General features: G+C 42.1%; 1 protein-coding gene across 1 annotated transcript; it reads right to left on the bottom strand.

The window, feature by feature from the left end:
* Positions 1-704: 704 nt before the first annotated feature.
* Positions 705-12,998, bottom strand: mex3a (mex-3 RNA binding family member A). The gene is made up of 2 exons (XM_039806306.1): positions 12,509-12,998; positions 705-9,340 (listed from the first exon to the last, which is right to left on the bottom strand). The coding sequence occupies exons 1-2, from the start codon at positions 12,927-12,929 to the stop codon at positions 8,184-8,186; spliced, it is 1,578 nt and encodes a 525-aa protein (XP_039662240.1). The 5' UTR covers positions 12,930-12,998; the 3' UTR covers positions 705-8,183.
* Between the last annotated feature and the right edge of the window lie 5,040 nt (positions 12,999-18,038).

The raw sequence follows: 18,038 nt of genomic DNA, 5'->3' as shown, positions 1-18,038 counted from the left end.
GTGAAAGGATGGTAGTGTTAGGAGGGGCTTAATTATTTCCAAAGGTTATGCCCACAGATGGTGTTTATCTTGGTTAATGTTTCCACATCAACACTGACTTCTGTTGACTTCACAGGTCTTCAACTGGGTGGTGTAGGTTAGGGCTTTTTAAACATTTATTCTAATATATGTATATTTGAACTGCATATGTATAAATAAATCTCATTTGTTATAGCCTGCCTCTTCTTATGTCTCTTTAAGATGTTTTTAAGCACTAAAGGCTGCAAGTAGCTGGCTTTTTCATTAATGAATCTGGGAAAGGGCAGGATTAAATTATATTTATTCTGAATGTCCACTGTAATTTAATAATTATACTTCCTTTTATCACTGGGATTAAAATATGAATAGGCGTCGTCATCAAAGGATCAATTTAGCCATACAAACCCCTTTTAAACAAAAAATGCAATTGGTTTCAATTGGAGATCATTTCATTTTTGTTTTATTAGAAACATTTACAATACATCTTGAATCTTGGAAAAATAACAAAGAACCAGAACTAACATGGCGCAGATACAATAATAATAAAAATGTCTCCAAAAAATGTAATTCACAAAAAAAAAACATGTGCTATAACAAATAAACCTGCAATAGCACATGCCTTGTAAGGGCATGGCATACTGTAACAGAGTTCAAAGACTTCATTTTTTTTTTCTATTTTTTTTAAATTTTTTTCCATCCATCAAAGTTGACGGTCAGCCACTGAGGGTCACATTGGCAACCCTCTTTCACTGTTCACAGAGAAACCAGAAACTAACGCCAGCTGATGCTGGCCCAAAAGCTAATGCACTACAACCACTATTAGACCGGTATGAAACACCTCTACTGTGCTGGAAAAAATTGGAAACGCTACCAAAGACAAACTGTCAGACTGTAGTGGCCTCTTTGGAAAAGGTTGCGAGTTTCACCAGCAAGCGCCACTTCAGTCCCCATCCTTTACGTGCAGCAGAAAATGTGCCATTGTAGTGTTTTTGTCAAGTTTTTCTTATCTGTATCAACTCGTACACAAACTAGGAACTTCAAGTTAATTCATATGAGGTGCAAACAGTCTTTCATCATTTCAACAGGTAACTGAGAATACAAAATCCAACTTTGATGTGGGGACTGAAATGGTCTCTTTGCCTGGCTCCAAACTCATGTCAACTTTTTTCAGTTTCCAAAGAGACTCCAACTATGAAAATCTACAGAGGAGAAACAAGTGCACTGGTGTTAAAGCATAACACAGGCCCTGCACCATTTCTCCTGTCTAAGTGACCATACAACATACATGCAAGCTAGTACGGTAATGAACCTGTTGTGTGTATATGTGTGCATCAAGTTACATAGATCTACTACTCGGTGCGCTGTTGTCCTCTCCCAGGTGCCTTCGCTCGATTTGCACACTTCACCTAATTAACACATTAGGGAAAGTCTCTCATAAAAGGCTTCCTCTAAGCTGATTAGGCTCTGTCACTATTCATCACAAACTGTCCCGAGTAGTAGATGTAGAAAAATGTGTGAATGAAAGTGTGTACAAGTTATGTGTGGCCCCATTGGCGAGAGGGTCACAGCTGCCTCATTCATTCCAAGCATTGCAGTCGTAACATGTTTTATACGTTTGATAAGTAAAAGCGAGTTTAGATTACAGAGGAAATGAGTTATGTGTTTCAGTCAGTAACATGGGGTTAGTTGAAGGGGGTTACAGCAAGCAGCACTGCACAAAGAATGCTGATGCAGGAAAAATATATAATTGAGGCACAAAATTGATGCTCTGTGACTAAAATATCTCCAAATTCTAAAAAATATTATATTATTTTCTGTAATTATTCCATTGTGAATGCACTGATGTTAAAGTAGTGCATGTCTGAAGTTAAAATTTCAGCTATGGGGAACTCTCGTTCCATGTACATCATTTAGCATGAAGTACATAGAAAGGTGAGCGTCCACAGCTTTCATAAATAAAACTTCTAAACTTCTTTTCTCATTTTACTTACTAGTAGAAACTGACCTCCCTGTGTTTAGAAATATATTAACTTCTTGTCATTTTAATTAAAAAACAAAATGTCTTGAGATTACTCATAAATATGTTGCTTCATTTTTTTTTTTTTTACTTTTCATAAATAACATCCAGATACTGACTTTTTTTTCCTCTGCTTTCTATGAAATAATAACCCATGTTAGCAAAATAGATTTGAGAAACTGTAATATTTTTTTTATTCATTTTAAGTTACTTTCTATAAATGTATGTGGAAGAACTCAAATATAGTCTACGTTGAAAACCTATCGCAAATTCTCTCCATAAAACAAACAAAAACTTAAAGCTCACTTGTAAATTGACAAAACAATAAGCATAAGGAGTGCATTGAGTTGAGTGGTCTTTTTTTCTTCTTTTTTTTTTTTTAAACATTCAAATGCATTACTTGCTCAATGTGTGATTTAGACAGGTTGGTACAATTGCTTAAGTGCATCCATTGAAAATAAGGATTTCCTATCACTCCTTAAAAGGGATTCTACATAAATGCATAAAGACCTTTTCATATCAAGAGAAGAAAAAACATCAACAGTTTCTACCATTACTATAATAGTAAGCTTAATACAATATCGTAAATAATACTAACAAGAACTTAATGAATCAAATGTCACTGAGTCACTCCACCCCTTTGTTGCTCCACTGAATTAAAAACTTTTTCATATTGGGTGTGCTGGACAAATGAAACTTACACCTTAGCATATTCTTAAGAATCATAATTAAACTTAATGTATCAATTAGTTAAACTACACGGTAAATATATGATTTTAAACCGATGTTCACTTAAAAGGTCTTAAAGCTTTTTATACACTTCAGGTATCAGGCTGATGAATTCTTTATGAGATCTTAACTTTTTTTCCTGATAAATCTTACCTACTGTACTATATTTTACTAACATGCAGTTAAACTTAAGGATACAGTTAATGGCTCTCTATGCGATATTAACTAAAACCACAGTGCTGTTTTGTTCACCATCACACTGCCACCTTGTTAACATCTATTCTAATCCCTTACGGTTTACTCTGAGGGTCTTAAAAATTAGGAATTCAGCCTGAATTTTCACTGGCTTGTCATTGTCATCACAGTCTTCTTTTTTTGTTTTTGTTTTTAAACACATGGGCAGTCCTCTTTTTTTTAAATTTTTTTTTAAAATCTGAACTCAACCAGATCAGGCAAGCTTTTCAGAACGATTAAGACATTCACTGGACTGTTTTTCTCCCATTAACCTAACCATGACAATAGAAAACTACTCAAAGGACTGTGTAAGTGCCAGGATGTGCTTTAAGCTGATCTCTTTGGGGAGAAGTAAGTCTGTTACCGGCGCCTCTGTAGTATTAAACTAATCTTACAACACTGAAACATGATATGCCTTCATTTCACAGATATCGATTGAGTGGCCTCTAAGACTTTTGGGTAAACAGAGTAATTCTAGCTATGAGATTATTTCTTAATAATCCTGATTCGATAAACTCTTAACCAAGTTGATTTTGATTCTAAAAAAAGTTAACTTAAAGTGGTAAGTCCTCTTCGTGTGTTTTGTTCTTTGGCTATGTCTGACCTTTTTCTTTCAAAAACAATACAGATGAAAAAAAAAGTAGATGCAAAACAAATATAAAATAGAGTCATGAAACATATCATTACTATGTAAACAGAAATCATCTTAAGATATGCTATAAGTAACACCTCTGCCCTTGTATGTAACTTAAGGACTAATGAGGGTAAAGAATCAACATGAGTGACTGGTACAGCACATCATATCATGTTTGTCCTACCCTCTTCTTCTCCCTGCTGTGTTTTCGACCAAAGCCTTCGAGACATCAGTCTGTCATAAGCAAAATCACCAGCTCCTGCTTTTTAACAAACAGGACAGACCTCGGTGCTTATGCTCTGCTCTTGTTGTTTGTTTACACTTGACAGATCACTTTTACAGCGCAATGAGATTTCCTCTAAGTCACAGAAATTGCAGTTTTATCATTTCAGGACAAGGAATCCTTGACCCACCCTGTGACCTGATTGATATTCAACGTAACAAAAATTAAACAAACAATCAAAATGACTTAAAAAAAAAATGACCTGATGAACACAATAAGAACAATTACTTATCCTGAAACGGTTACTAATGAATTATATCTCTGTTTCTACACTGGCATGAATCCATAATGAATTTTAAGCAGATATGAGACAGAAATGCAATGGTATCATCCTAATAATCAAGGTCAATTTCTGAATAGAATATTATTTAAAGAACTGACTAAGCAGGCTCCTCTGTTTATTGTCCCAGTATAGTCCTATTATTGCTTTTCATCCTAATATACATAGAAACTGATTTATTCATTAGGGGTTATTACACATACTATTCATTCCCGTTTTTATTTGAGATTTGATTTATACATCAGCGGCATCATAAAGGATATTCATTATTACAGTTTATAATAGTGTATGGTTCATTTCTCATCTATATATTTGGATGAAATACTAAGTTAATCAGTTTAAATAATTTTTCTTAAATGTATGGATCTATCTGATATACTATTATAGTCAAAACAGATGATGGGACGCATATATAAAAGATTTACTCTCCCTAAAACTCAGAGACATTTTGAATTCCATATGCTAAAATGTTGACAATGACACCCTCAGCTTGTAAAAAATAATCAAAACCTCACTTCAAGCAGGCCTTTGGATGTTCATAACTGATACACATACTGTATTTACATAGATGCTCAGAGTGCTTTCCATAAAGTACAATACTTATTAACTTATACAGCGTCTAAACAGGGAGAATCTCCAATAAGCCCTCTCTTCATTAAGCCAGTGCAAAACCCAACCAAGTCATTAGCACTGACTAAATGGATGAGAGGTCTCCCACATGACCACTAGTACTACTGTAGTATTAAGAAGAACAAGAACCACCATAATACAAAAAAATGATAGGGAATCCTTATGTGCATGTCTTTCAACTTCTATGAAATGTACTTCACCATCAGTGGTCGGTTTGGTATTAATCAAATGCGCATTTTGTAATAAGGTGCTTTACTCTGTAATTTAAGTAAATTGTTTTTAAGAGCCTAATTTCCTGAATCCCTCTTATCCCCACCCAAACAGTTTGAGTCACATTATTTTCTCCAAAAATAAGAACTTTAAAAGTTGTTTAAGGGGGCGGTTCTATCAAAAGGCCAAAGTTGCTACCTTGTATGCCAAAGTAATGGCAATATTTGAATAAAAAATATATAGGCAGAAAACAAAATAAAAAATACAAAGTTCAAAGAACAGTGTCATACTGCCTTGAATGTGACGTTGAAAGCTTAGGCCAAACCACTGTGCAATTTCTCCATCCATAAAATCATAACTATTCTTTATTTCTACATCTGATAGATTTCAGGGTACTTTCTGCAAGTACGGTGCTCTCCCTGCAGTCCACACATAATGCGAGTGGTCTGCTTTATATCTTTGTTTTTTGAAAGCAGAGGCTTTTGTGTGCTGGAAGACACAATCTGTAATGGTTGATCTTTTTTTTTTTTTTTTTGAGACAGAAGCCGAGTTGAAAAGTTCTCCAATACAACACAAGAAAGGTTTCCTGTCATCAGCACTGGCCCACATGAGACAACTCAAAACTTGCTGCAGGACTTGAATGATCAATACAATTTCTAGATCTGCACGGTTTCATTTTTTTTGGAGCATACTCCTCTCTTTCTCACCCCCACTACCTTCCCTCCTATCATTCAACAGCTTTAATCCCTACCCCCATCCGCTCTCCTCCAGCCCTCAGAAATCCCCAGGCTGGGTCTAAGGCAGACGCAGAGGGTGTGTAATTTGATTCAGCATGAGTGCTGGTTAAATGGGGCGTTTCCTCTGCTTTCCTGTCAATTACAATTGTCTGATTTCATTCTGGAAGCGCAAAGCAAGGGGGGCTGCCATTGGCTGAAGCCCGGGTGTCCATAGTGAAGGGGCAGCTGCAGGATGTGTCCCATACAGTAGCGAGCTGACATGATCTGCACTGGCGCTGTCACACAAACAGGACCCCTATCCAAATTTCAGGGCGGTGCTGTTGGGGGAGTGGAGGGGGAGTTAATGCTGCACCCCGTGTGATGAGATCACGCAATCCTCTGTTTTGTATGGGACATGTACATTTTCATAATTTGGAAAAGAATCTATGGCAAATTAACGTTGAAAACAGGTAACTGGGGTGTCTCCTGATAACTGTAGATAATTTATTTTGCTCCTAAGCCTCTCCTCATTTCCCAGGCGCTGCCAAATTCAGCTAGTGTCTTTCAAATTCTGTGTGTGTGTGTGTGTGTGTGTGTGTGTTTTGGGACAAAAGAGGCCCCCTCTCCCCAGTAGGGATAGCTCAGAGCAGCAGAAAAGGAGAGGAAAAGGGGGGAGGAAGGGGCAAGAGGGAGTGGAAGGAGGGGGTCCTATTCGCCCAGCTGCATCCCCGACCATCCAGCCCCCTCTGTGCTTGTTACAGTGGGGCGGGGAAGTATGGGGCTCGCTGCGGGACCCTGTCGTACCCCTCATACAGTTCCAGAGTCCTCCTCACGGTCCGCACCTGGACCAACCCATTTGCCTAATTATCAATGAGTAGATCCAGGCCGTGTCCGAGCACTCTGCAGCCCACGCCGCTACCGGGCCCAGACAATACGCCCCAGTCAGAGAGGCCTTTCGAAAGCAAAACGATCAAACTGTAAGCAGGGGGAGACATAAAAGCCACTCCCAAAGAAAAGAGAGAAAGAAAGGGTGCTAGGCGAGACCTCCAACTTGGGGTCACAGCTACACTGTGCCATGAAACACCTGCTCCTGTACAGCTTTGCTAATTGCAGGGGAGACAGCTGGCCCCTCGGAGCTCACACATAAAGGGGGACGTGGAGTAAGGATTACTGATTTGGGACTCTGTATTTTACAGTGTCAACTATTTTAAATCGGAGTCTGCTGCTGATTCAGGAAACATTTTACATTTTACTCGGCTTCTGTCCACATACCAATTCTCCTCTTTATTTACTCTCGTCTACGTTGAAATGCTTGTTATCTGGAGCTCTTGCAGTGTCCTATATCGTTCAGCGACTGTGGCCAAATGACCACACAAGACAATAAAGCATGGTTAAGGTGGCTTTGAAACAAGTCCATTGGGGAGACAGATATCGAGAACTAGCCAACTGGATGAATTCCAAGGCTTTCGGCCTCAAATTAAATCAGTGCTTTAAGCCAACCACATGCTTTTCAAGTGCCACGAGGAGCAAGCATTACTGAATCTTTTCAACAAACTGCAGTGACCAAAGTGTAACCAATGGTTACTGGAAACTGGTTACTGATACTTCTTACAACTTTCATCTATCCCTGTGAATGATGACACCAATAAAATGTGACCAATTAGCATAAATAAATGATGCAATGTCCTATTTGTGGCATCAATCTGGTGTATAAGACTTTAAGGTGTAAAAATGAAATAAGTGGGCTGTCTTTTGTTTTCTTGTAAAGATTACAAGGCTTTGACTCGAACCAATCTATTCACATTTCCGTTAAGCTAAAATGAATATCTATTTGGGCCAATAATATCAAACCACAAATCACAGTAAAAACTGAAAAAGCAGAATTCACCTTCACATCAGCTCCCAAAATGTCAAGGTATGATTAAAAATCCTATTTTAGACCAAGATGATTGTAAGGTGCAATGGAAATTCTTTTTTTTTTCCTTCTGATAACAACATTAACTTTCTGGGTCAGTCAGGTGCAGATTAGGTACCTCAACAATCATCTTCTTCCTTCCATATAAACCCACTTCATGGTAAAATAAAAAATTTTGAATAATAAAATGTTCACATTACTGTCTACCTCTGCCTACACTGTGATTCATGAATGAAAAACAGCAGCAGTCAAAAAACCGAAAATGCAAGGTACTATACTTCTCTTATAAACAAAACTTTTATAAAATATATATGCATATATATATATAAAAGAAAAACTTAAAAATATTTCTTATACTTTTTAGTAAAGCAAGCAGTGCCTTCTAAAATATCTGCTTGATTGTTTGTAAATTTTCTGAAAAACAAAAATGTGTTTTATAATAATAATAATCATAATAACAGTAAATAATTATTGAACGAACACTGACAAAACTAATGATAAAAACTGATGTGGTTCCTTAAGAGAATATTCGGATGGCCTGTGTGACCTGGGTGTGGCACACTGGGCACTCCGGGTGGTTGAGCTCACAGATTCGGATGGCACACTCCATGCAGAAGAGGTTATGGCCACAGGGCACCAAGGCAGCCGTCACTTTGCTTTCAAAGCAGGTCATGCAGTCCCGCACAGTGGCCGGTGGCGAGTCCGGCACTGGCAGACGGCCTGGGAAACCCTCGCCGGCTGAGGTGGGCTCACTGTGGGCGCGGCGGGCCTGGGCGTGAGGTGAGCCGGATACGGGCACAATGCTGGTGACTGAAGAGTTGTTGTTGCTTCCACCTCCGCAGGACTCGGATAAGCCAGGGGAGAGTCTGGTCAGGGGGAGTGGGAGGCCTCCAAAGCTCTTGGACCGCTGCTGGGCGTAGAAGGCCACCTGTTTGGGGTAGTCGGGATCGCCCCAGCTCTGGGTACCCTCTGATCCAAAATAAGAGCAAGGCTTCTCCCCGGAGCTGGAGAAGTTGCTCTTGTTGTAGATTCCCCCTCCCTCACCTCCTCCTCCTCCTCCTCCCCCTCCAACCATGGCATCTGAGAAGTTCTGGCGGTAGCTGCTGGTGAGAGGCTTGCGCTGGCCCCCCTGCAGCCCCCACACCTGCTGTAGCCGGCTCTCCAGACCACCGCTGCTGCCCGCTGGGCTGCTTCCACCATTCGGCCCCAGACAGTCATTCTCATTATTGTGGTCGTGCAGGCCTCCTGTTCGGAAGGCGATGTGTGCTTCAATCTCCTCGCGGGCCCGCTCGGCGTTGCTGGGCGACCCTGTGATTTCAAAGACAGGGTCCCGGTCCCGACTGGGAGTGACGATGTAAGTGCAGGTTTGCTGCTGGATGCGTTTGATGGTGGAGCCTTTAGGCCCCACCACCAGCCCCACGACACGGTATGGCACTCTCACCTGAATGGTGGTCTGACCTGGCAAAGGTGTGGGCGGGGAGCCGCTAAAGGACACTCCCAGCTTGTTGCGGGATGCCCGGAGCATGGAGAAGTGCTCTGCAGCAGAGATGATTTCACGGCGGGCCAGTGCAACATCCTCCTTCCGGCCAGTGATTAAGAACACAGGCTCCTCTCCTCTAACGGGGGTTTTGATGTAGGTGTTGGTCTTGGCCCGCAGGGCTTTGATCTTGCAACCTGCAGAGTCAACAACATCCATTTTAAAATAAGTAAATATGATACATCAGTAACATTTTGTGACACACAAATCAAGTTAAAAAGGTGAAAACACACTTTGTTATCAACCTGAGCTACCATAAATCCTACAAATTCAGATTTATTTACCAATTGTGAGCAGTTTAACTTAATATGTTGCAGGTTTCTACTGGCAAAGGATACACAGTAATTACCATGATTTATGAGGTTTCCAGCACTAAAGCATTAGCGTACTCATTCGGTGCACTTATTTATTAGCTCTAAAATCAGACACACATCCTACTGAGATACACGGATGGTGCAGAGGTATTGGCCAGCATCGACATGACAGTTTTGGAGGGCCGTAAGAGCTACAGCCGATGCAATCACTTCCTGACCTTTCCTTGAACTTACAATACAATACAGTCAACTCCCACGTGCTTTGTTTTGGGGCCATTTATTGCTCTACAGCTGCCCTGTTTTTGATCAGAGAGCAATATTTTACTCTATAAATGCTTTTAAGGCCGAGTCTTGATGTGAGAGAGTGCAGGTTAATGTTATTTCATGACAAATTACCCGACATTTTTCAGGTACATTTGAGGGTAAGAGGAACATGCTAAGACTGTGTTCATGTTACACTCCATGAAGAATGCGTCGAGCATTCCTGGGGTCAATTTTCATTCAGAAATTCAGGCAGCTCCCATATTGAGATATCCACATTTATTGACGGCTCCGACGTGCCTTTCTCATCTCGGCCGTGTCTTAAAGAGACTCTTTGGGCAAACAAGAACTATCAGGCATCTATTCAGTGAACAAATCTGAGCACATCTTACCAGGCTCCCGGTGCTTCAGATCACACAAATCATTGCATTACCTATCTGAAGAAAAAAAAAAAAAAAAAATCACAGTAGCGGGTATCAAAAGGTTCAAAGACACCTTAAGTGTGAAGACAAATGTCGCTTCTGCTACCAAATACGCCTACTTTGTTCAGGAACACTTACTTCTCAGGGACCAGAGGTACAGACAGAAGGATAGTTATCCTGGGAGGGTTTAGAATTGCTCATACCCAAAATCTTAAAATGCCCTTTGTGGCCATTGCTTGGTATTAGGCTAATAGACCGGTTTGTGCCATGGGGGATCAAAGAGCAATTGCCAAATTCCTTTTCTCGAACTACATTGCACCTTTTAATTAGTCCAAGTTAATGTCTCAATTAAAGAATTATCTGCAAGCAAAATAGGCAAAGATGAATTCATCGCTACCAGAAATTAAGGCCGCTGGAGGTGCATTCATTTTTGCAACTGTTGCAAGAGGTGCCTGTGATTCAAAACAAAGCCACCCTTGATCCGTTGAGCTCAGGAGGAAGGCACGAGAGCATCCTTGGGAATCAACGCCTGTGACTTTGACAGGAGAAAACAATCATATCCAACCCTTTCTTCATGGCAGGATGCTCCGTTTGCCAGATTCACCAGGCGGGCTGTGGTGCACGGTGCTGAGAAAAAGGGGGTGTGTACGTAGCGCCAACAAACGAAGGGCCTGAATCAAAAGCACCTCATCTCAAATCCCCCCAAATCAGCACTTCTTCTCGGGCCAGGGCAAAAGGGCCCTCTCGCTGTACTGGATCCACCCTCCGGCAGTCTTCAGTTACCCCATTAAAATTCAAAACTTAACACTTCGAAAGTAAAGAACAGGATCCGCAATGGGAGACAAGGGGCACTTAGCAGCAAACAAACTAAATCCACATTACCACAGCAGAAAAGAAAAAGAAACCAGCTCAACTCATCAACTCACCCTGTGTCACATTATTCAAATCCGTTTGTTTTTTCGTTGCAAGATAAATTAGGATTTGCTGATGCTACCTTACCCACCCTGCAGTCTTTGTACTTCTCTCAATCCAACCCCCCAATTTCTCCCTCTCCTGACAGGCAACCATGTGGTATTGAGAGTGTGCAGTGAAGTGGCGCTCATGAGGAGCCCCTTGTGTTGAGCTCCAAGGCGTGACTCCCATTCAGCTTTTAGATGCTGAGCTGCCCTTCCGTCCCCGTCCGGGTTTGTTCTGCCCCTCTCACCCATGCGTTCATCACAACAGTTAATGGGTGCAGCCACATAAACACCACCACCAAGCTCAAGATGAAAAATCTACTTCTGGCTTTAAAACCAACTTAGGTTCAAGCTCACTGTGCATAAATATTGTCACCTGACTACATCTTTACTGCAAATAGGTTTAAAAAAAAAAAAAAAAAAAAAGGGACTCCCACCTCCTGGTGCAACTTCTCGCTGAGTCACCCTTTAAGGCCATCCCGTGTGCAGAGCAGCAACACTGTCTTAAATGCGCCCCTCCCCTCACCCTCCCCACCCCCCGACTTTCACACCTTTGTTTGACAGCTGCTGTCATTCAACTTCAGGTTTTTGTTCAATAAAAGAAAACTCAACTGTAAGAAAAACGGGCATAATCTGAACCGTGTCTGTAAATGAACTTTCCAACTCCCCTCATTTGAAGAAAGAGAGAGAGAGAGAAAAAAAAACAAGTGGACCACGCTTGCTCTATTGTGTCACTGGGGCAGTGCGCAACATAAACAACGAGCTGAATAAACCTGGAAAGAGGCGAAACGTCGTCCACCATTGAGACCAAACGTGTACGGTTTGGTTATTTTCTTATCCATGAATTCAAAGTCTAAGACATTCCTCCCTTCGCCAGCTGCACGTTGCCTTTTTGAACAGTCTGGCGCGTCTCAGACGACAAAGGAAGCAAGTGCTCTCCCCTGCTCCAGTGTGCGTGTGTCTGTGCGCTGACATTGATGGCGTGGATGTAGAATAATTCGCCCAGGAGGAAACGGGGCTCTCTCGTGCCTCTGTGCAAATTCACTCAAAAGGCAAAATAAAGACACCAAGAAGCGACCGACTTGTTTCAATGTACGAGTGTAATGATGAGTGCACGAGAACTTGCTAGCAGAAAAAAAAGTGGGAGGCTGATGTCTCGGGGGAGTACAAAAAAAAAAAAAAACACGCGAGCGCACACACACCACTCCCTTTTCTTTGTCAAATAGCACCAGGTAACAGTTAGAGAACAAAAAAAACAAAGCACACGGGAAACCACGGCGGGATAATGCAGCACTGTTAGCGGGATAAAAACACAAGTTTGGAGGGAAATAATTTGCAAGCCAGCGGTTTACCTTGTCTCCCCACTATTTCGGCCACATGTTCAGAGCTGGGCACTGGGACGCATTCTGTTATGTTGCAGCCTCGTCCTTTCGTCTCACTTGAGGAGCTCTCATACAGGGCGCACAACTTGCTTTTCCCTTGCAGAATCGCCGTGTCTCCGCCACCTCCGACGTTGTTCGTGTGGTTGTGGTGGTTGTTGTTATTGTTACTCCGGTCCTGTACTCCTGTTGTTGGGGCTCCGCCGCCGTCCTCGCCTTCCCCGAGCCCCAGCAGAGACAACTGGCCCAGCGCGACCCTGAGGGCACGGGAGTCGTCTTCCTCCTCGTCGGGCGGCACAAGGAGACCTTCGCCTCCGAAGCCGGAGCCGGCCAGATCCCCGGCGTAGCCCCCATTTTTCTCCATGATCCCTGCTAGAACCAGCAGGCTAGGCATGGCTAACAAAAGAGTGTGTGAGACAAAGACAGGGGAAAGAGACTGGAGAAACAGCACCCGTGCCGCCTCCTCCTCGCCCCCTCCTCCTTCCAAATCCCCCCTTTGCGCTAGTCCCTCCCATAGACCGGCCCCCTCTCTCTCTGTCCGCCAGACTTTTCAGTACAGTAGTCTCTCTCCGAGCTCCAGGCGAACGGGACACAAGGCCGTCTGCACGATAGATGGGGCGGGCGATGTGTTGCTCCACCCAGTCTGGTTTACACAGCTCCCCTCCTCGCCGAGACAAAACGAGCCGCCCTCCCGTTGTAGCCTACCATTCCGTCTCAGGTTCCCGTGCCCGTGGCATCCCAAATCAGGCTGCCTCCCCGTCACCTATAGAAAAGAATAAAATACCTCATCGTTTACCTCCCGCGCCGCACTCGTGTCAACGCAGACTCGTTCGCAGCTCTAGAGCTGCAGTGTAGCCTGAAAACCGCATTTCGGCGACTTATGTAAGAATAGCCATCCAGGATGTAAACAGTTGCGTTATCAAAAGGTGCAAGTACAGTGCGCACATGGTCGTCTAGTTGTGCTGCTGAAAAGATGATGTCAACTTTATCGTTAAGAGATATATTAAAAAAAAAAAGCAAAAACAACAAAAACAAGGGACAGCTCCTGCATTTTATGAGGGGGATCGTGGACCATCTGATATGAATTTTTGGGAGTAAAGGAGTTTATGACATTTTTTTTTGGGGGGGGGGGGTCCGCCCCTCTGTGTAGCCGTGCTTTGCGGCAGGTCACCGCGTTTTTTGTCTCCGGCGCCGTTGCGCATGAGGATGTTATGTATAGGGGGGGGGGAGAGGGTGTCTGGTGGGGCGGGGTGGGGGGCTGTATACGAGGAGGAGAAGAGAAAGGGAGTTGTCAGACAGGCGTTGCAGAACCTATGCAGCGGGGGAACATCAGAAAAGCCCTCGCACATTTCCCGTTAAAAAAAAAAAACACAACAAAAACAAGGGTTTTGCAGCAGCCCCGGTGAACAAAGAACCGTTTGTTTCGCTTATAGACTCCCCAAGATGTCCTCGACAGAAACCACGCCTGACGGCATGGTTGTAGTAGGCTACTACACAAAGACTCAAACTGCAGCAATGATAATAATAACGATAATAGTGATAATATTAATAAAATATATTGATAGTTATTTTGTTAGGTTTCAAACAGGTAGCAAAGTACCTGCAACTTCCATTAATTGTCATTAAAATTTGGAAATGTAGCCTACATTTATCTACAATACATAAATAAGATCAGAAGGAAATATAGTGGGATTTTTTTTTAATATGAAATAGGTCTACTGATTTTCTGACTGACTTTTTAAATTATTACACAAGGGTCACCACCATGAATAAAGAAACATCGGACCTGGCATATATAAATTGCCACACAATGCTGAGCAAAAGATGATGTCCATGTTTTCAGCTTCCTCAAAGTGTCGGTCTAACTCAAGCTTAGCCTGTCATTTACCATCTGTGCATATGCATGAAGGGATGTACAGTGAGCATGTGTTGCGTAAGGCTACCAGAATGACAAGGTGAACTCTGAGGATGTTTGAGAAAACATAAGATGCTCCACTGTTTTACCATTTGTTTGTTTTTATTTCTCCACCCAACCAGAAAATACATATCTTTACACATCCTACATGGGTTTAGGGAAACACTGAACTTTATATTCACTGATATCTAAATTGTTATTAGATGAAATTTCTGTGAAATCTCTTGACGTGTTTGCTTTGTGATCCCAAGGGAGGTGTTGAATTCACTCTGTAGATAAGTTGTGCATTTTAAACCCCTTCATTAAATTCATTATATTATCCCCCATCATATGTGGTGTTTTCCTACACTGTAACTGTGTTACAACTATAATGTCAAAAACCCAAAACACACACAGTCTTCCATTTTGGCTTATATGGCAGACTGAGCATGGCATGTGAGATTCAGTATGAATATTTTAGCATTTCTTGTGAGAAGGCCTTCTGCCTTTTAATAACGCAGAATGGTCCAACAATACAATCAAAATATTCAAACACCAGGTTCTGAAAATAGAAACGTGATAAAATGGTACCAGAAAGATATAGAGCAAGTGTATTTCCATGCATAATCACAGTCTAGACGCACTCTCTGGGTGCCAATCAGAAAGGGGTTCGTTCCCTAAGGGTGTGTTACAGATGAGAACTCACAGGGAGACTCCTGGTATGAGTCCAGGATTAAAACATCCCCACTCCACCCAATAACATGGATTAAAAAAAAACAGCAGCAGGAGGAGAACAGGATTGCGTGATGCATAAAGGACCAGAGGGTGGGCTCAGGAGGTCTGGCCCCAACCACCCCAACCCCACCCAGTGGAGAGGCATGAGGATTGGGTGAGAGCGTGGTTGGGATGGGGACAAGCACCCCATAAGGGCCAGCCTCTCAGTGGTGCACTGAGTATTCCAGTGTGTCCAAGAGGCCGTCTGGATTTCCATTAAAAGGGGTCCGGTGGGAGTCCAGAGCCCCAATCAATAAAAAGCATGGATCTGGGGATAGTGTTTTTCACCCTTCGACACACCCCTCTCTGCTTGGATGTGTGAGTTTGGTGATAGGTGATGCTGTTGAACCACATAACCTTTGTGACCCTGAACTAAACCGTCTCTGTGCTCTGAATGGACCACAGCAGGTCTGGTTTTCATTCAGACCTCGCTGTCTATAGCTGTGGGCTACAATTGTCATTTGCACACTTGTGTGCATGTGTGTGTTAGCTGCGGGATACTTGTGAAACGCAGAGTGCTGAGGTCATGTTACTTGTACATAAAAAAAAAAAAAACTCAATGATCTTGACCATCTGTTCGTCACAGTAGTGCTGTTTCTCTTTTTTTCCCCCCGATGAAAGGTTGAGTGGCATCTTTGGGGAGATGTTGTGGTTTACTGTGCCGCAGAGACACATACCAACCTCTTTGTCCAAGAGCCCATGCAAATATCGCTTTCACCTATGGACAGTATCTGTCTCACTCAAAGAGGACAGGCTTAATCGTCTGTACAGACATGTCTAAAAATCCCTAAAGGACATCCCTTTGACTTCCACGGCCAGATGTCCTTTTCAAGACTTTTCTGGAGCCCCGCTGTCACTTGAATGAGGCTTCTGCGAGCACAAAGGGACATGTTGGCTAAGCACCACGTGCTGATGCCATAGTGAGCGACTCTCGGGGATGATGTAAGACCTCATGCAAATGATAGCACATCTTGTGCTCATAAGCTGACGAGAGCCCTGAAGTCGATCAGCTGACCAGATAGTAGATTAAATCCAGAGGCCACTTTTTGCGTGGGGTTTTCCCCCTCCTCTATTTTTGTCTACTTTCATTTGTTTGTTTATTTGTGTTTGTTTTTATTTGTTGTTTCCTGTTCCCACTGTTAAGAGAACAGGCTAGGGCAGCAGCAACACAAGTATTTACAGACAGACGGCCCATAATGATGATACAATAAAACAAAGGAACAAGCAAACAATAGTTTAATAAAAGAGAGATAAAGGGGGTTAGGAGAGGTGGTGGTGGTAGAATACAATTAAAATGCAAAAACCTCATCGTATTTGAGGCAACTGAGTGTTTCTTTCTGATTTTTTTTCTCTCCAGGTTGACTATCATGCAGGGACCCAGATAATGAGGCCTTTTCGTCCCAAACTCTGTTTTTGGGGTAAGTCAGCAAAAATCACCACTCTAAGCTCCAGTTTTAAAACCAAAACAAAATGAAGCTCAATGTGTATGGTATGCTCACAGATCTCAAACTCCTATTGGGTATGCTTATTCACTTTTTACAATGCTCTGTGATTTTTTAGAAAACGGTATGTCTGTGTGAGTGAGACAGCTAAAAGTGTTGTTGTATCTCCAACTTTGGCTGGTTTTTTAGGGCTACAATGATTACACTACAGCGATTATTTTTATCATGTATTCATCTTAGTTTTTTTTTTCCTTCAGATTTGTCACTAAATATCAATTTTAGTCTATAAATGGTGAAAAATAGTGATACATGCTAATCGCAGTTTCCCAGAGCCCAAGGGGACATGTTTAAATGTCTTGTTTTGTCCAGAACGCAAAGATGTTCAATTTCAAAAATGATGAAACAGAAAAAAACAGCAAACTCTCACAAGTACAGCCTCTAATCACCTGCTGTGAAATACTCACATGCATATAAAGCTGTTGACCCACACACACACACACACACACACACACACACACACACACACACACACAAACACAAAAAACACACCCACACACACACCCTCTAACAACAAACATGCACTGGGATGTTGTGATTGGGAGTGCTGGTGTCAGCTGGGAATATGAGTCAGGTAGTATGACTTCATTGCTTTTTACAGGGTATTAGGTCATCTCTTTCACTCTCTGCCCCTCCTCCTCCCCCGTCTCTAATCACATTGATGCTGTACAGCAGTGACCGCCTAGTGATGAGTAAGGCTCACCTCACCGCTTGCTTCCCCGTACGGTGGTGATCTCACACACGTCACAGAAAGCTTTGAACTCAAGAGTCCTGCTTGGTCGGCTCTTTAATCTTGGCATTCTTTTCTCATTTACAAACAATGTGTCAGTCAGTTGATTTGGATGTTGCTTTTGCTGTACACAATGAAAGATTGCATTTTCTTTTTTTTAATCTGCTAAAGGATTAGGTCACAGGGACAGTATCACACTGTAAAAGGACTCATTGGGTCACATTGGAATTAAAACCACTGATGTCATAGTCACACATTTATCATCAGAGATGGAAAGTAACTCAATTCATTTACTCAAGTGTATATACTTCAGTACCATTCTGAGGTATTTGTATTTTCATTTAATTCTTCTTTTCACTTCTATTTCACTTCATGTGAACTTCTGTGTACTTTTGATAGTTTGTGTGCATTTTGCTTAGTGTTTGTTTAAGTAAACCTTTGAATAGAGGATTTCTTTTACATTGTGGTATTTCTACTTTCACTGACTGTATTTGCTTCTTCCACCACTGCTTAGCACTTTAACTCCGATACGTTTCTGAGGGAGGTTTTGTGCTTTAGACTCCACTACATGTATCTGATGGCTATATTTAACAGTTACTTTGCAGA

Source organism: Perca fluviatilis, chromosome 7, assembly GCF_010015445.1.
Source record: "Perca fluviatilis chromosome 7, GENO_Pfluv_1.0, whole genome shotgun sequence".
NCBI lineage: Eukaryota > Metazoa > Chordata > Actinopteri > Perciformes > Percidae > Perca > Perca fluviatilis.
This window is presented reverse-complemented; position numbering and strand designations above follow the sequence as displayed.

Excerpts from the sequence above, each read along its gene's own strand:
- mex3a (XM_039806306.1), bottom strand. The coding sequence starts at position 12,929 with ATGCCTAGCCTGCTGGTTCTAGCAGGGATCATGGAGAAAAATGGGGGC. Across the intron at positions 9,341-12,508 it reads CGAAATAGTGGGGAGACAAG|GTTGCAAGATCAAAGCCCTG; the intron begins GTAAACCGCTGG and ends TTGACTCTGCAG.